This window comes from Echinococcus granulosus (genome assembly GCF_000524195.1).
Source record: "Echinococcus granulosus chromosome Unknown EG_S00065, whole genome shotgun sequence".
Lineage (NCBI taxonomy): Eukaryota > Metazoa > Platyhelminthes > Cestoda > Cyclophyllidea > Taeniidae > Echinococcus > Echinococcus granulosus.
The window spans coordinates 82,737-102,099 of NW_020170445.1; the positions used below are offsets into that span (position 1 = coordinate 82,737).

Sequence of the window (19,363 nt, forward strand, 5' to 3'; positions counted from 1 at the left end):
GAGAAAAAAACGGTGAATCATTTATACCAACCATACTACTCCGTTAGCACCCATTCGAGGAAGATGCTGACAGAAGGCGAGAAATGACTTGCCTCATTAGGCATTTTGACGATCCACGTCGGTGGAATGATGAGTTTGGCGTGCTTGCCAAATTGGCAGGAGACGGTGAGCAGGGACGAATCAAAGCACTCCGGTTTGTTGTGGTAGCACAGATGGCACCATGAGCACTGCATGTAGAGAGTGTCCTAAACGCACAAAGGCCATAGCACTCTCTCCATCAGAGGGCAAAAAACAGTAGACTGCACCACAGCTTCAAAATGTTGTCAACGTATACCGTCAGGCAGTTTAACTACCCAGAAACGGTATGAACATTCCGGACGCGGTCATTTATCAAGTTTACAAAACACCTGATTAGTGAATTTGAGACTAGGACATAAAAATTGCTTCGACTATTCATCTTTTAACTTGAGTTAATTTGGATAGAGTTTTGAAACTAAAAAGGAAAAATGAAGTCGCCATGTACAGGAAAGCACAGCCTTCACTTACGCGAAACTTGAATTTCGCCTGTATCCACTAAAACAAAAGATGATTCAGTTAGCCTTCAAATTTTGCACACTTAAACGGTGATCTAGCGAACAAATAAAGCACAAACCCTTCCGCAGGCTTGACAGCGATCTTCTTTCTGCCTCCGCAGTACCCAATGATGCCTCACCACCGTCTAGTCACGAGCAACAAAGGAAAACTTTCTTTTTAACTGGTTTAGTAGGAAGAAGACTTCACCATTTACTAAAAATGCAACATGTTTACCAAATTTCTTTAAAAAACAGCATAAAAACTCGAACGATTGTTTTGAGAAATCTGATTGGCGGGTAAGGAGCGACTGAAGAGCACCGATACGGAAAAGAACCAATCGGATGTTAGCAAGATGACTTTTTGTGAATGTAATAAAAAATGGATAAAATATTTTGACAAAGTAAATTGGCTCGTTTTATAAGCTCCAAACTTTGCTTTAGTTTTTTGAGGAAAAGAGAAGACCCCACCTGATCGTCGTTTTTATTACGATATGTGGACGAGACAGCCCGTCTGAAGGTAGGTTTGCATTTTGCGTCGAGCTACAAAAAAGAAATCGTAAAATAGAAACTGGAATAAAACGGGGGCATTAACAAGTAAAAATAGAGTGAAATGAAGTCTAGCTGAGGTATTTTAAAGAAACGCCCAGTCAGTGAAAATGTAAAGATTTAGCAACTACCGGGGATGTAACGACGGATCGACCAAATAAGCTTACCCTCGGAATGCAAGCAGTATGACAGATTATTCTACATGAGGAGCACTTCTTGCGTGGACCGGCTTTCTACAACAAAAGAAATATGGGGGAATCAGAAGCATTGGCCAAAGCAACACAAAATAGGTGGCACAGTTCATGGAAAAATTGTCCTAGCTTCATTTTCACTCTTGCAAGAAGCGTGATCTCATTAGTTTAAAAAAAAAATTGAAAAAACGGAGAGCAAGAGAGAGCCTGATCACTAAACGACCAACAAATGAAGGTTGAACCCACGCAACACGAATTAATCGGGAAGTGGCCTTCAATTTTTCGCCTTTTCATGAATTGAAGCCCACTTGAAGGGCTTCTTAAGATCCCCTCCCCTCGCCAGAATAAGAAAAACTGAGTAATTTGGGGAGAATTACCGTGCATTGGGAATCACTGACGTAGCAATATTCACCGGAGGCCGCAGTGTCGTACCAAAGATGGCAATCGGGCTTCCCATCAGTCTACATTAAAAGAGCAAAAAATGTCATCAAGTGTAAACGAATTCTCCATTTCTTATTTCATCTTTTTGTTAATGGCATGAAGAAAAAGCGTTCAATTCGGGTCTCCATATTTATGATCGGATTATGGCTTAACAATTTGAATGCATGGTAGGTTACGTCCATGCAAATTAAAAAAAGGGAAAAGGGAACGAATAAAACGGGGAGAACGAGCTGCTTCCTTGGAAGAGTGTTTCGCTAAAAAAACACGGCAAGGATGTTCTCCAAGCATGTTGACAGTTAATTAAAGTAATGTCTCAGCTTCACGGAAAGTAACCAGCGCAGAGGGTGGAAGAGCGAAGTCAAACAAACGCCTCAGATATGGGGAAGAGGGGAGGAATCGGCACCCCAGAGACAACATGATGTCTGGAAAAGCTATACCAGGGGCCCAGCAAACTAATGAATGAATAAATGGGTGAGTGAGTGGCTGACTAAATAAGGAAAGGAGTGATTGAACGGACGAAGGAGTGAATGACGAGCTGATTTTGTAAATGAGTGAACGAATGACTGAATGAATGAGAGCGCAGCTGAGTGAGCGATTGACGGGGGCAAAGAATGAATGAGTGGGTGAACAAGCAAAGGAGTGAACGAGGAAGTGATTAGATTAACAAGTTAATGTGAAAATGGGTGAGTGAGCGAATGTGTGAATGATTGAGTAAGTGAAGGAGTAAATGAATGTGTTCAATAATAAAAAGTACACATTTGTGCACTACGCACTAAAGGGTTTGGTTTATCCACTATACAAATTTACCTGGATGAATTGAAACAGTTCAACAAAAAGACTGCAAAATATTTCTATTATCGTCGGAGCAGTTAGCGAATTCGTTGCTAAATTTACTTTATCCCATCAACATACTACCCATAAATTGGCCAAAAAAAAGATGCCACGCCCTTTTCGTGCATAAAAATGTATCCTGACATTTATCGGGACTTTGCAACAATTGGTGTGTAAATTAGACACATACGCATACAAGAACCTGTTTTTTGGTCAAACGCAGTCTCGAAAAGATTTATCGAGTATTTAAAAATGCACAGACTCCACAATGACCTTGAGCTCCCTGAACCAATGAGGAAGAAGCGGTGTGAGTCATCCTGCGCTGCGCGATTTAGGAAGGCCATTTAGGGTGTCTGTATGCTCGAATTGCAAAAACAAACTTTAAAATGAAGTTAATCCCATTTTTGAGGCTTTGACAACAAAAAATCAAAGCCACCCCACTCCCCTTGTTTTTTTATCCACAAAGTCCTAAGGAATGTCCCATGGTCTACGGGCGGACTAACTTGAGGGTGGTGGATTGCTTAGGTTTGAGGGGACTAAGGAGATGGGTTTTAAGCGTTTCAATGTGGCTCTAACCACTCTCAAACTGGCCTGATCCGAGGTCTTTGTCGTCGCCAATTATTTACAACGATCGCAATTTGTGGCTAAATTAATTCCGTGCAAACTTCAAACAGTTTGTGGAATTTATAATTAGGTCAAGGCTTTGGTCATTAAAGAAGGCAGAAAGGGTTATGAGCCGGTTTACCTCCGTGCCCTCACGCTCCACTTCTCCGCCCCTCCTCCCCTCCTGCATGCTTGGCTGTCTCTCCTCCCCTGCCTCCCGTTTCAAAATCTTCAGAAGTTACCAACCGCTGGGGCATGCTAAACCGAGAGATTGATCAGAAGCCTTCAGAGGACTGCCTTATCCACTCGACTAGGGTCTATACACTCACCCACACACATGCACACAGAAAAAGGGAGTGAAAGATTTTCAGTCCTGACTGCAGATATGCCTCTCCCCTTTTTTCCCCTTTTTGCACCGATTTCCCGATTTTACTTATTTAAGTTGGGCGTTCGCACAAACATTCGTGGAAAAGTCGGTTACAAACGTTCCCGAGTGGGTAGCACAAACAGATAGGAAAAATTTCTAACGAGGAAATCAAACAAATCGCTCTCATAATCCACCCATTAAATTATCCAGACCAGAGGGTCAAAATAAACAAAGTAAATCGTGCGGTTTTCGGAGTATTGCATTATAGATGACTTTGTAGAAGGAGTAAGCAACTGCCAAGTTATGTCCCTTGTTTAAATGCATGAATGATGCAGCCTAAACAGGCGTGTCAGTCAGTGTGCGGTATCCTTTAATAATGCAACCTCTGACTTTTTTTCTCATTTCAAAAGGTCTTTCTTGGTTGCGTACTCTGGAGGCCTCCAATCAAACCTGTTATAGAGAACCTGAAGAAAGTGGGGTAGGTGACAAAGGAATACACCAGTAGAGAAGGCGGTTTGGGTGATAAATTTGTCTACGACAGCCGCAGTATTATCGACGAGACCTCCTAGACTCGAAAACGGTGAGCATCATTAACTCGATAGGTTATTTACACATCCACCTTTTCGAGTGGGGGAAAAGAGATCTTACCAAAAGCATCAAAGGCAGTTGGATGCCGCATGCCATCTATTACCCCCCAACGACAGGCAATAAGTTATAATGGAGACCATCAACCTGTTCTTCGCTTGATCTCATAAAAAAGGGGGAAAAAGATGGTGCCGCTACCAAACTTTTCAACTGACCAAGTAACCGACTTAGTAAGGGAGAGCGAGTGAGTGACTGAGGTGGGTGAGGTGAGTGAGTGAATTAATGACAGATCGAGTGAGGGAGCGACTGACTGAATCTGGCAAGAGAGGACCCTTATATGGCAGGAAGTGGGACAAACAACGTTGAGTGATTTTAGGGCCTGCATCACTCCGTTTCTATAGTGGTCTATCACTTCCGCTTTGCAGATATGTCAATTTGACTGTTTTTCTGTCTATGAAAAGCAGCGACTCTTCAGGAAAGGAAGAGAAAAAGGAAAAAACCAAGTAATAATGTAACACCCGTTTGCACTAAACGATGATACGTGGGAAAAAGTCGTTCTCCATTCAGACGAGGAAGGAGAGGAAGTAGTAAAGTATGGAAGGAGGCGAAGAAGCCACCTAAGTAAGGCCATGTTGACTGCCACTCTCCCATTTGGGCAATAATAAAAGCCTTCACCTCGGTAAATATGTCAGCAAAAACTAGGTGAATTTTGTATGCATGCGGGTAGGAAGGAGGGAACACGTCCAGTCAGGTAATAGGTATTGTGAATAGAAGATGTGTGTCCTGCTGGACTGGGAGCACAACTTCACCCACTTCACTGTGTCTGACCAGTATTTGGAGAAGAGGACGAGGGGGAGGGGAGAAGGCGAAGAAGGAGGGCTAAGTTTTCCCCTCTAGCTAGTGGTCAGACCGAGAAAACAGACGCAGCGCCCAACATATGTCACAGCTATGAGAAGTAGATAGAGAACCATTATAGAAAGAAAATTGTTGAAAAAAAGGCACAGATCAGTGGGAGAGATCTATTGGTGAGCAGAGCTAGGACGGTGACTCATGTCCTTCAATTTATCCCTCCCTAAATTTATGCGAGGAGAGATGCTAACAAAAGGAATCGTGTCTCACCGTCCATTTGGGCATGCTGATCGACCAGGAGGTGGCGGAGTTGTTGCCGGTGTCATTAGAATTACTAAAAAGAAGGGGAAAAAAAATTAAGAATAAAGAGTTGTTACTTAAAGACTTTAGGGACAGAAAAAAATTGAGCACAAGAAACTATCCTTTCGGCAAAAAGTTGGGTAAAAAGAAAGAATACTTTAGGTCCCTCGGTTAGAGGGGATGAAGATCGGTCTAAAAAACCAACTTGACGGCAAATTTTAGGTGGAAATGTGACACTGAAGAAAATAGGAGGATGAGGAGGTAGGAGCGTTCCACCATGTTTCGGGTGGATACAAAGTGGGTAGACGGAGGGATGGACACGGAATGGACAGAGGATTACTTCAGCAAGGCTTTACTCCTCCCTGCACAGTCAACACGACCCAAAAACATGTTTGAAGGTCTTCGTGACCCATGCCGACCTTCGAGTTCCTCTCCTGAATCAAACCTCCTAAAGAGTGCTAATATTACGTTACAAATCCTCCAGAAACGCAAATAAATACTGTCCAGGAGTGCAAAAGTGATTATTTCAGAAGGCTCTGTGACCACATAAACAAGCGTTACGTCCAAAATTAACCACAAGGAGGCTCCCAGGTTAAACCGAGACTTACGATTTTACATAAACAAACCAAGGGGGGACACCACCGTAGCGGTAGTAAACACGACGGCGACAAATGCCTCCTGTCACAGACCAGTCTTCGCATTGTTAATCAAGCAGCGAGCTGCCAAGTCACAGAGGTGATGCATGCATGCATAAAAGGGTTTGTTTTGATTTCTCACCATGGAGGAGGTTTCAAGTAAAGCTTGATCAGCCACAGAAAGCGTTTATTGAACACTCGTGTCTGTCTGCTAGCAACGACTTCAGCCGCCGATGGTTCCCAGGCCACCGCTACACCAATCAACCAACGGACGAACACTCAGTGGGACTCTCGTAAAACGCCTGCTTGGAAAATTGCACAAGAGTTACATTATTCTGGGATAATGGTGAGCTAGCCCTCGACATCGACTGCCCTCCTACCTCCCTTTCTACATTTTTAGATGATTAAAAGTAGTGGAGAGGGAGAATGACTGACCACACACATGGCAAGCAGGAGAATCTGTCTCTAAAGAGAAATGCATTTTATCACTCGCAAAATACTCGAATAGGCCATTACCGAATTGCTCATAACCCTTGGAAAAAAAAGGCTGGGTACGATGTAAGCACAGCAAACACCGCACCAAGATATTTCCCACTCCCTCATAATAAACAGTTTGTAAGGGAAAAAATTTGTTCCAATCATCCCCAGATGAATTTCATGTTTGGTGACAAGCGGAGAGTTTGGAATATCACCGCTTCCTCCTCCCAATAAACAATGACAGTCTGTAAACCCCTCCTCTCCCTCCACTACACAAGTGCGTCTTTCTCCAACCAGTTTGACAAGAGGCACTTCATTGTTAAATATTTGAGGTGTACGTGAAAGAGAAAAAAGAAAAGAGGATTTATCACCTTGTTGAGAGGAAAAGTACAAGTTCTCCCTAATGAGATTAAGAGAAGTTGAATTGCCCACATAAGAAGAGAGGTAATGCAAAACACCGAGGAGAGAGAGAACTCTCACACCTCCCGACTTCTGTTGCCGTCAGAAGAAGAAAGAAAAAGAACTGACCCCCAAATGCTTGTGATCCAATTAATTAATTAACGGAAAAATGTTGGTTCACCAAAGGCATTCAAAAAGGAATTCCATAAATTACTTGTTTGAATCCGTGCCTTCCACCTCCACCCAACGGCCCGCCTCCCTCGCCCCACCACCCAAGAGGCAAGTGTGATAGCAGAAAATAAATAACAGAAAACCTTAAAATGAAAATAACTGTTGCATGCATCACCTTCTCAGCCGTTGGTAGAGTGAATTTTTTGCCTTTTTTTACCAATTCTTTGTTAAAAATAGGGATACCTCACTTTGTTTAAAAAAATGGGAAAGAATGCGCCTCTAGTGTGATGGCCTAATTAGCTACTGTGCTAAAAACGTTTTAAGCAGAATCCGCACCTTTGTATTAAAAAAAATGTATACAAATCTCCAGCATAAGAGGGGAAGCCGGCCGTTTTTTTTCGCCTTCCTAACATGTTTACCGGTGCGGTCAATCGCACAGCGCAATTGAGGCCCACAGTCCCCCCACAACGGATACGTTTTGTTTCAAGTTATTTCTTTCTCCTTTGCATTCTTGACCAAAACTATCCTATAACTGATTTGGTGTAATCGGCCAAAAAAAACTCATGCAACACATTCGTGACGCCGAGTCTGGCCAGGAAAATTGGGATGCCACATGTAAAAGGAGTTCAAAGCCTTTCTACACTCTCGACAGCATTTTTTCTTAAGAAAACCAATCAGAGGTCTAAGATTTTTAAATAGAGTAGTAGAAAAATTATGAATGGGTGATCAATTTGCGGTAGTAATCAGGCAGCAATTTGAGGTGTGTGAAGCCGTACAGGAAAGGGTGCTAACAAGGCTTGTCACGCTCCCCAAAAGAAAAAAGAAACGAAATAAAGGGGAAAAAGGAACTAAATCAACTTTCCAACGTTAGAGTTGACCAGATGTGCTGTTTTTTAATTCTGATTTGATTTGTGCTTTCTTCAAAAGATGTACAGATTCGATAGTCACCACGGCGGTCCAAATTACACCTCCGCTTTAATTATGCGTACCTACTAATTAGATGCCTCTTTAAAAAGAAGGGAACGGATACTGTATTCGGTGCAAATGAGTCAGCGGATTCTTTATAAATGAAACCACCGCACCTGCTGGTGGAACCTCCCACTTTCTCAGCCCCGTGCCATCGTGTCTCTCAACTGGTTGTTCAAGTGGAGTTGAAAGCAGCCCTAACAACACACAGATGTGGTTGCTACCTCCATGATACTAGATGATTGGGGCAATCACTCTCTCGCTCTCCCCAGTCCCACTTTTCTTTCTCCCTCTTGCATGCATTTTATGAGCGATGATGCGTGTGTGTTGGCCCTCAGCAAAAAGGGTCGACAGCGTGGCATTGTGTCAGCGTTGGTGGTAAAAGGGAACAAACGACGCCTTCGTTATCTGCTACCTTTGTCATCGGTGCAATGCGATAAGGCGACAATGGGTGCTTTTGTTAGATGCGATCTTCTCTGGAGCCACACACACACACACAAAGGCGAAGGAGAGAGGAGTCATGAAGTCATGCTGTGTTGTGTTGTGTTGCATTGCGTCGTGTTGTGTGGTCGGCTAGAAGGGGCTGTGGTAGTAGAGCAATAATATCCACAAACTGTCATGCGATTAGATCAGCCAGCCTCTGCCTTCCCTTGCGCCGTAACAATCACTTTGCCTTGCAAATGTCAGAGCAGAAATCCACTTACTCCTCGGTGTCGTTGGGGTGTTTTAAGGCGGATAAGGTAGTCGGACAACAGTTGATTTTTACTAAATACATCTTGTGATTTCTTATTCTAGCCTAAAGCATTTCAAGTAGGCTAAATTTTGAGGCACGTTCTTGAGGGAGACAAATTACCAATACGAGGACTCACGGCTGAGAGCCCATCAAAATCCGGCGGGGCTCTCATTAGCCGAAGAGCATCCAATCACGGAGAGAATAAACTCTCCAAAAAATTTTATGAATAAAGCATACTTATAGAAGACTAATTTTTGCATAAATTAAATAAAACATGAAACAAATAGGACAATAAATTTACCGGAACTTGAAGGCACCATCGGAAACTCGTTTGAACATGTTTCATTTGCGTGTGGATAGAGTGATGGCAGAACGCGATGTTTACATTTGACCAAAACAATGGCTACCCGTTAGACCAATGATTAGTTGTGTGTATTAATGAGAGCCACCTACGCGGTCGGATCAGTAAACATATGTAAATTACCTAGGAAAAATGAGCCACCTGACCAGCCTCTTTTGATCTCGATTCTTCCGGCCCCTAGAGCTCACAAGACCACTTTTAAGTGGTTGTCAAAGCTGTGTAGATCAATGGGTGGGTTTTTACTTTGCGCCTCCCTGCAAACTAATTTTGACATGGGTATCTCATTCTTTATAATTACTAGCACATGGGTGAGTCGTTGGGCACCGGCCCGACTTGTAAATGAGTATCCTTCAGGCAAAAAGAAGAGAATTCGCCCACCAAAGAACTTCCAACTTTTGGGAGCTAAAAACCGTTTGATGGCGCACAAAATTGGTGTCAAAAAGGCTTAAAGAATCATGAAAGTGAAGGTGGAGAAACAGGCGGAACTAACCTTGACCAAGGGTGGCAGTTTAGGGAGCAACCCATGCTGTTGTGACGGGGACAAAGTTGACAGATGAAATGGACTCTGTACCGCATGTTTGTACAAGTAGCTGCACTCACGACCTTATGGAGCATGTCAATGGATTGATTCAATAGAATGTGCGCCACTAGAAATCGCAAAGTTGTCTCCAACCTATCGTGGAAGTGAAGTGCGTCCTTGAGCACCCGTTACGAGTGGTCTTTACGAAGTGGTTATTCTAGAGTGCGATGAGATTAATAGCTACTGGTACCCAAGGGGTCGAAGCTTTTGTAGACAAATTAACCCTCTCGCCGCCCTCCCCCGCAGATACCTTGGAAAATGATGGCGGAAGTATCTAGGAGGTCAGCTAGGCCGGGTCACCCCTCGATTTGCTTGGGTGAATTATTGTTGTGTCGTCACAACGAACAAACGAGTTTGGATGGCTACCAAATGGCTCACGATAATGCATCCTCACCATCAAAATTCAATACAAGACAATCTTGTCAACAAATTACCACAAGAAATTAACAATAAGAAAAAAGAAGGAGGAGGCCACATTATTCACATTCCCTACTTCTGTCTAATGCCCCAGAAGTGACGACCTATTGAAATGAATAAAGAGGCGCCTCGAAAGCGAAGCATTTTCTAACGCAATTAGCCCCACTAGATCCACCACCAGATGGTGCATCCGTGGGAGCGTGATTTCGACCCCTTAATTGTCAAGGTCATAACCGGGCTAATGTCCAAAGATTAATGTTTGTGCTGCACAAATTTATGATCTCACCGCCCATTGGTCAAAGCTATAGCCAATGCACAAACCGCTAGCGATGACGTGGTCAATCAGACGGGAGGGAATGTACAAAATCTGTGCATGCTGAACCCACCATGCCCTGAGAATTATTAAGGCGGCTACTGATAGTTACCGTGGCAACAATTCCCAATCGAGACGTATAATACAGTCTATGCACTAGGCGGCTGTCAAACCCTTATTTTTGTGACGATATGATAAACAAGAGCGGAATGCACTGATGAGTAGCCGGTGGAATTCCAAATGCGAGGTCGCCCACGTATGCAATAAGGGGATGAGGCGTTAACACTCTAGAAGGTAGTCACGCAGAACCACTCCAGTATGACGCATATTCCGTTAAGAGGTAAGAGGTAGTTGAACAGCGTCATGACATTCAAAACACAGCGGCGGATTGGCGCAGATTCATATACACGAAGTGCCTCACGGTTAAGTGTTTAATGAGGGGTGTCACCGCGCCAAAAACAAGCCATATTTGGTGACAGGCAACTTCAGAAGTCTAGGGAATTTAAACGGGAAGAAGATTTCAATAGCAGAAGTTTTTTGGCTGATTTTTATGCGCTCCTTTTCCTCACCCCGTTTTTAACTTAGCCACCTAGGTGACATGCTACTTATGCGGAGGAGGTAGCATAGAATTGAGCCTGACAAAGGAGGGATTGCACAAGCTTCGTGTGGCTAGAAATAAAGCATGATATAGGTGAGTAATGCAGACTGTGCGGTTTGTTGGTCAAATGAAAGCTGATCGAGAAGTTGGTTAAGAAATTCCCAGAATATGAAATAAGCTGCAGTTTGTGTATGCAGGGATTTGACCCCACTTGATGTTAGCCTCAGAGCATTACACGTATTTGCGCATGTGTATGCCCTCAAATTTATCAGATTACAAACTGATGTCGTCAAGTTCGAGCATGTGATCTTTCGGCTCATGTAGCCCAGGACAAACAGCTCGGTATCCAACGCCCAAGAAGGCTATCAGTATATCAATTAAAAAAACAGAAAAAAACCAAAAAGGAGAATCAGTTCGGCATAGAACTACAAGGCTGATGTGGAGGGGCACAATGAGACGAAGAAAATGAGGCAATCTGAAAAAGTTTGATGTTTAATAACAAGCAACTTAAAGGAAAAGCTAGCTTTAAGTTTCAAAATGAAGAATTAAATTGCCAGAAAATTTGGATTTTACGGCGAGTTGAGTGAAAAAACAAAAAAGGGCACAGTGGTCATTTCATACCAAGGACAATGGTAAGAGATAACTGAACTCAAGAACCAGTCACATTAAGAAAAAACAATGGCAAAGCCTAATTTCGGTAAATGTCATTTAAGAAAGACAAAAGTCCTAGAAATGATTAAATGTAGGTTGACCGCCTACACATGGAAAGGTGTTTAAATTGACACAAATTAAATATAATAGCAACTGACTCTTCAGTGTTCAGCTGGTAGTCATTGTGTTCATCTGAGTCAAAAAAGCGTGACTTTATGACTCTCCGCAGGTGTCGCGAATTCTGGGAACTGGCAGATGAAATCAGCATTTCAAAAGACAGCAAAAGCTGTACCTGTCAAACGATGATAAAAAGGCTTAAAAACCGATTACACCACTAAGTTCACCAAGCAAAACCAAGAAAGAAAAAGAGAAAAAGTAGCACAGAAGAAAAGAAAAGTGATCGTGGAACAAATTGCCTGAGGCAAATATTACAAGACGCACACGAGTAGTCGAGCACCTAAATGGGTTTTGTCAGAGCTAAGTACACATCAAAATGAATAAATATAAAATCAACTACTCGAATAGTGTCGACTAGCGTACCAAAACCTGACCCTCAAGTCCGAAAAATACGATATTTGAAATGCCACACCGTTTAAATGACGAACAACCTTAAGGGCAATATTACTTTAAGAATTAAAACACGGAATTTACTAAATATTTCAGGCAAAAAACTTTGAAACATAAAAATAAGCTGAAGTAAAACACAATATAAACGTAAGGTCTACACAATTTTGCACTATTTGAGACCCTGCGAAAAGTGAAAAATACGGGGTGTTGACTGCCAAGATATTTAAGGTATCGGAAAAAAAATGAACTTACAAGAATCGTAGAAATACTTTGCACTTTATTGGTAACGCAGATAAGCGACTTATTTTGATCTTGTTCGATGAGCGCAATTCACTCATTCAATGTAACACCCGCACCCTATACTTGATTACTCTTAATTTAATAATTAAGTCGTTCTGATATGGTTAAAGAGCAAGCAATACTTAATGATGATTTCTTTGCATTGCAACCTTATTACGTAGAAAATTTTGCGTGTTTCCTACCACCATTGAAACTAGGTTTAGTCTTAAATTATGTGTGTTTTTTCATGCGTTTTCTAACCTTGCAATGAGAAATATAAAACCCTCTCTTTGGCCTGTATTGTTTGTTTAATTTCCCTTTTCTACTTCAAATACTAGCGCTCTCGTTGCTGTCCTTGTCGGTTCCCAGATATGCCTGAAGTTGAAGGTGGTTCATTCCAATTATTTTCTCTTTTCGAACTTTCTTTGCCGCAGTAGAGGTGTACTCTTGTATACTGTTTTGTGTGTTTGTTATTGAGCTTTTTTTGGTGACGCATTCGTTTATATGTCAACATTTTTCCCCAGGTTTAGAGGACTGCGTGGAGGAGCGCGTTATTAATGAGGAGTACAAAATTTGGAAGAAAAATACCCCCTTTCTTTACGACTTGGTGATGACACATGCCCTGGAATGGCCCAGTTTAACTGCTCAATGGCTTCCTGAAATTACTCGGTTTGTTATTAATGTTCGCGTAACTGGACCACTTCGGCTTTATTTTATGCTTTTTTTCTTCGTATTTTAGTCCTGAGGGCAAGGACTACTCTATTCATCGTCTCATTTTGGGTACCCACACGTCGGACGAACAGAACCATCTTCTCATCGCCAGTGTTCAGTTGCCCAATGATAACACCCAATTCGATCCTAGCAACTACGATCCGGAACGTGGGGGTATGTCCATTTTGTTTTCTTGTTGTCTCTCTTTAAAACGCTTTAATCAGTGTGGATCCTTTGGTGGCCTTTTATAGAATTTGGTGGATTCGGTGCTGTGACGGGCAAGATTGAGATTAATATCAAGATCAATCACGAGGGTGAGGTAAACAGAGCGCGTTACATGCCGCAGAATCCCTGCGTCATCGCCACAAAAACGCCAAGCGCGGATGTGTTAGTCTTCGATTACACCAAGCACCCAAGCAAGCCTGATCCCTCGGGTGTTTGTGAGCCCGAGTTAAGGCTGAGGGGACACCAGAAGGAGGGTTATGGATTGTCTTGGAATCCCAATCTGAACGGCTACCTCTTATCAGCCTCTGATGATTATGTGAGTCGCGGTATCGTGTATTATACTGGAGGATTGAATTGATGTCATCTATCGCCTTGATGATGGCAATGATTTGTAGTGAATTTTGGATGGTTATCAATCTTGCGGATCATGTGATGAATTGCAGGTTGTTTTTCAGTTCTTCTTTCCCCTTGCTATCAAGTCACATTCTTTTTTCGACTCATTCAGTCGAATTTGTTTCTAAGTCTTTTCATAATCTTCTATAAAGACGACCAACTTTAGTTTTGCGTTCATTGTGATGAAATTTCAACTTACATAGGCGTTCTTTTCGATAGGTGCCTTCAAACGGTTCTTCAATCTTTTGCATTTACGAGGTGTTTTCAGTCTAATACACAGCGCTAGTAAAATTGCCTATTTAGTGGTATCTTGACTCCTTTTGTTTTCAATTATTTGGAACTCCATGAGTTGATCTCGGTCATTAAAGGCATTCAATGAGATTTCAGTAGCACCTCATTTCGGTTGCCACTTGGAATCATCATTATTGTCTTAACTAGGTAATCTTTACGATTTGGTGTTTATTGTTTGAGGCCACTTTTTCTCCCAACAAGATAACAAGATAAAACTAAGTCGAAGCTTGCGATTTTTTTCAAATGGTAGACATTTGATAGAAAATTAGGTTTTTTCTTTGGTATTGAGCTACATTAAGAAAATGTACATTATTTGCTATAGGTTGAACGATGAACTTGCAGAAAGTTTCGAGGGTTTATTTACACTAATGTGTCTGTGGTAGAATGCTCTGATTGAGTGCTGATGGATTCATCGCTATTGAATCGCCACCTTGTTTGTCGAAGACGAAGCATAAACCAGCAGATTATGGATGGGGAACCATTGGGAAGCCTTTAGCTTGCTTGTTTTCGTTCGACTTCCTTAATTGTGGCATATTTAAAAGTCTGTAAAAATATTCTTCAGGCAGTAGTCGGTGAGTTTATGAATGGACGAGAGGTTCTATGACGTTTTCAACGACATCGGGGATACCTATTTAAAAATGACGTCGTTTCTGTAATTCTTTTTGAATGAATAGCTGTATATTTAACCATCCACAGTTGATGCCTTTATGACTATCGTAGTATGCGGTTAACAAAATCGGGATCGTTGATCTTTTGGAGTCTGTCTGCTAACGGTGTTAGCGAGGTAGCCTTGTTAGCTCTGAAGGCGTCGTAATATAGAAGAGCTAGGCGACTACTGGCCTAGTTTAGATGAAAGGCGTTCTGCATTCCCTCGGATTTTTAGATTGCTTCCTTTTTTAACAAAAGTCACTTTAGTCTCAACTAACTTCTTTGTTCAGTTGTATTCTGTAGGTTTTCTCGTCCGTCCAAATAGTTGGTTTGTCTGATGATTGCACTGTTGAATAGTAAACTCTCAAAACTTCCTCGAAGCTCTAAGTAAATGCTGGCTGCCATCATTTAGGTAAATGATACACAGTGGTGCTTATCTCCACCTGGTCACCTTCTATTTTTTGATTTTGTCGCCACGTAGACGGTGTGCATGTGGGACATTAACGCGACGCCCAAGGAGGGTCGCATAATCGATGCACATACCATGTTCACGGGCCACACAAGTGTGGTGGAGGACGTGGCTTGGCACCCCCTTCACGAGTCTGTCTTCGGCTCAGTGGCAGATGACAAACGCCTCATGATTTGGGATACGCGTAGCTGTGGCAGCACCTCTGCTGGCGCGGGAACCACCGCTACGGCGAGCAAGCCAAGTCACTGTGTGGAGGCGCATGCTGCTGAAGTGAACTGCCTCTCGTTCAATCCCTTCTCCGAGTTCATCCTCGCTACTGGCAGCGCGGATCGCACCGTTGCTCTGTGGGACCTCCGGTCGCTGCACATGAAGCTGCATTCATTCGAGTCGCACAAAGATGAGATCTTTCAGGTCGGTTTTTCGTTGTTATGTCTAGTTTTTCCGAATCGGAACCAATCGATATGTGGATGATTGCGTTAAAGTTTGGCCTTTTAGGGTTCAGGTTTTGCGTCAGGTGTGTAATTAAAAAGACCATCAATTGTAGAAGGTCAGATAGCTGGATTGATGGCTAAATTATTACTCTGATTCTTCTTGCATGCTTCCTGATTTCCAAGCAATGGAAACCGGTTAAATGAGTGAATGGGCAGGCGGATGATTGTTTCCGAATTGAATTAACCCTGATTCTCCCATTCTCCCTGTAGGTACAATGGTCACCGCACCACGAGACCATTCTAGCCTCCTCCGGCACTGACCGTCGGCTGCACGTATGGGACCTCAGCAAGATTGGAGAGGAGCAGACACCAGAGGAAGCCGAAGATGGACCCCCCGAACTTCTTTTTATCCACGGCGGACACACTGCCAAGATTTCCGACTTCTCATGGAATCCTTGCGTACCTTGGGTCGTCTGCTCCGTCAGCGAGGACAACATCCTACAAGTCTGGCAAATGGTACTCCATCTTGTCTCACTTTATTTTCCTCATCACACCTTGTCTCATATCTTCTCTCTCCCGTGGGTCATCGTCAGTATTTTCGTTAGAGTTAAGTTTACGGTATTTGGACTCTAATTTGTTAATTCAGCACAGTATTGACGACAGAACTCTATGCAAAAGTTCAGCTGCTACTTGGACCTTAAAGGGATAAATTTAATGCTAAACCGCAAAGGTAGTCATTTCACCCGGCCGAGATCTTTTTTTACTCTTTGGTCTGATAAGAAAGGGTGGAATCACGCTGTCCTGTGAAATTAGGGCTCATAATTTTTGTCTCTAATCCGCCAGTTTTGGTGATGGGTAGGATCAACCTTTGTATGATTGAAAGTTTCCCTTCTCAGAGGCTTAACGACTGTTTTTTTCACTTTGATAGGCGGAGAATATTTATAACGAGGATGAGCCGCCGCTGGCGATCGAACCAGAGTAGGGGGGTGGCAGGCCACACATATAACCCCCTTCTCCCTTTTTTTGCAAACAGAAGAAACGACAAATTCTAACTGCATTTCGTACTCTTGACACTTTAATGTCATCGAACTTAGCGTCTTGTGTACTGTTGAGATATCTTCCCTCCCTTCGTTTGAAACGAGTCCCAAGTCTGCAGGTTCATTTGAAACTGCGCCTGGTGAATAAAACTAATGCGAGTCGTTTTTAGTGTTTGTCTTTTGCAGTAGTTTTGCAGCAAAGGTTGTGCCATTCTTCTTTTGAGATTTTGCATCAGGCTAAAAGCCTCTCTTTTCCTTCTCCCCTTATGGCAGCCATGGGTGGTTGTGTGGTTGGCAACTCTCTGACTGGCTTCGGATTGGTCATTTGCGCGCCTGAAGGTCAGTGGCGACTCTCGAACTTTTTGGTGATTTTGGGGCTGGTATGACGTAGGTATGGTGCCTTTTTTGTACTGAAGTGACTGACGATTTAATTTGCTCGCTGAATTGATGAAGCTGAATGGATTTGGGACTTCCGCTTGAGTAGTATACGCGAGTTTACGACGAATGGGTGGACAGACTGGAGGATTGCTGTGCTACCTTCGCATCTGGAGAACATTTTGGACGCCATCTTGGGCTCTATTAGATGTAGAAATTTTGAAAAGGTTTCAAGAGAGCTAGCTGCAGGCATTGGGTCCTGCTACGCACTAGTTTATGTCAGTCTTCAACGGTTGACATGGAGATGCTAGCTGAGACGTGTGTTGGAGTTAATGCAGACGCTGCCCTTTGTGTTGGCCTGTTCAAGCCGAGCATGGATGGTTAAAAGCTCCGACTGCCGCACCATATTCGGCTCTTCCTGACTCGAATCCCCTAGACCCCCGATAGCATTTAATCCACAACTTTGTGAAGAATTACCAACACACATTCCATAAAGAGCGACTTTATATGCTAATAATATGACAAATAAAAAATTAAATAAAATCAAACAAACTATCTTCGAAGAAATACAAGGAATTGGGTTCTATTACTAGTCCACATCGACACCATTTTTGGCGAGAAATTTCCTTAAGTACTCCAATACGGAGGCCTTGACCTCCGGAGGTACAGTGCCCCGAGCTGAGGGCGCTACTGCCTCCACAACATCGTCGACGTTGACGGCGTCAACGCCCTTGGAGCGGATGAACTCCTTACAGGCGCCTTTGACGCGATCATTCCAACCGCATTCCACCAACTTCTTTTCGATCATTTCGCGTATCTTTTCTCGCTCACCTTTGGCGTTCAAGAGGTCGTTGATCCGAGCCCGAATTTCAGCCCGTTTGTCACCCATTTTAGAGTCTGACGCCAAAGCTAGTTTGACCTCAATCAATCCGCCCTTATCGATTTGAAACAGCTGATAGATTGAGCAGAATAACCAATGAGATTAAAGCGGGTTGTTTGAGTTTGTAATATGCTTCAAACAGAAATAATGCTATTGGGGACGTAGCTGTTATAGCATTATTCATAAACCTTTACAGAAAGCGATGAACTCTTTTAAGTGGCCGAAAATTGCCTGAAAGCCCACCAGTGCGACGTTATTTATCAGCATTGTCGATCGGGGGATAGCATGACATTATTAAATATTAGTAGTTTGTACGAAAATAATTAGGCTGGGGACAGTTCTCATCACTTATGCAAATAAAGCACTAACATGAAAGCCGTTAGCAAATTTAATTAACTTGTGCAAAATTATAGTTTTTGGAGATGTCAAAATTCACCGGCATTAAAAATGTGCATATGGTAAGTTCTTGTCATTGAATTCGTACAAAAAACTGTGGTAAGATGAGTTATCGTGACGACGTTACTGTGTGTCATTCTATTCAAAAGATATATTTTTAAAGATCGAGCTTAGCTTTTTCTCCTTTCTTTGAGCTATTGATCATAGTTACCTGCCGTGACGTTAATTGATTTCGTTATACATTATCGCGTTAACAGCTGCATTGTTTAGTAGATTCATGTGCAACTGGGGAAGAACCCCTCAGCTTTGTCATCAATTTAAGGCAAATTTTCTTTTGGGTCTTTTATTTGCTCTTGATTGTTTTTTGAGGAGCAGTTATCTCTATCTTAATCTGCCTGCAAATTTTGTAACTGGAATTCCTTCAATACAAGCGGGAGCTCACATGCTCGCATGCTTAATGCAAACTTGTTGGGATTTGAGGTTAAAATAATCTATTACTGTGTTATTCGTAGTACAGTAAAGTTATTATTAGCACGTTGTTGTATTTTTTACATAATTAAGGTGTTCTCTACTTCATTCGAATATCTTGCACAATTTGTATTTACTTTTTGCTTTTAATTACGTTTAAGTGTCACAAAGTGGTTCTGATAACACGCATTTAAATCTTTATTATGCAAGCTACTAATAATTTACTACAATAGGGGCTTTTTAGTGCCACCACGCGCACCTGAATGTGGTTTAATGCGTGACGTTAGATAGTGAAGTGTATTTCTAATTAGAATATCCTTGAGGGAGTTAGTGGTCGCCATGACTAGATAGATGCCTTTCAAGAAATGTAATCTATGGAGTTTAATTTTTTCACGTACGTGTTGAAATCTATTCTTGCATTTCATTATGTTTTTGACGTTAAGCATGTAAGTATCTGTCCATTTGTGTCAAGCAATTTCAGCTTTTTGCCTCTTGTGATCCCTTTCAGCTTACATTTGCACCTGATATACTTGTGCTTTTGATTTATTTTAAAAGCAAACAAATAAACTGACTCCTCAGAGGTCAAAGGCGTTCGCTCCGTCACACG

The 19,363-nt window shown here is 42.4% G+C and overlaps 3 protein-coding genes across 3 annotated transcripts; 1 reads left to right on the forward strand and 2 right to left on the reverse strand. All coding sequences in view use genetic code 11, as the record gives it.

Moving 5' to 3' along the window:
• Window positions 1-35: 35 nt before the first annotated feature.
• On the reverse strand, window positions 36-5,564 carry EGR_06872 (Diacylglycerol kinase zeta; the record flags this gene model as incomplete). Its single annotated transcript, XM_024496121.1, has 7 exons — window positions 36-245; window positions 1,041-1,112; window positions 1,286-1,351; window positions 1,687-1,770; window positions 3,327-3,413; window positions 5,256-5,319; window positions 5,491-5,564. 7 exons carry the CDS (start codon window positions 5,562-5,564, stop codon window positions 36-38), a joined length of 657 nt encoding a protein of 218 aa, XP_024349433.1.
• Window positions 5,565-12,803: 7,239 nt separating this feature from the next.
• On the forward strand, window positions 12,804-16,582 carry EGR_06873 (Histone-binding protein RBBP4; the record flags this gene model as incomplete). Its single annotated transcript, XM_024496122.1, has 7 exons — window positions 12,804-12,819; window positions 12,957-13,101; window positions 13,172-13,317; window positions 13,395-13,684; window positions 15,182-15,580; window positions 15,871-16,116; window positions 16,529-16,582. 7 exons carry the CDS (start codon window positions 12,804-12,806, stop codon window positions 16,580-16,582), a joined length of 1,296 nt encoding a protein of 431 aa, XP_024349434.1.
• A 737-nt stretch (window positions 16,583-17,319) lies between these two features.
• EGR_06874 (Enhancer of yellow 2 transcription factor) lies at window positions 17,320-17,901 on the reverse strand (the record flags this gene model as incomplete). The annotated part of the gene is made up of 2 exons (XM_024496123.1): window positions 17,320-17,473; window positions 17,603-17,901. The coding sequence occupies 2 exons, from the start codon at window positions 17,899-17,901 to the stop codon at window positions 17,320-17,322; spliced, it is 453 nt and encodes a 150-aa protein (XP_024349435.1).
• Between the last annotated feature and the right edge of the window lie 1,462 nt (window positions 17,902-19,363).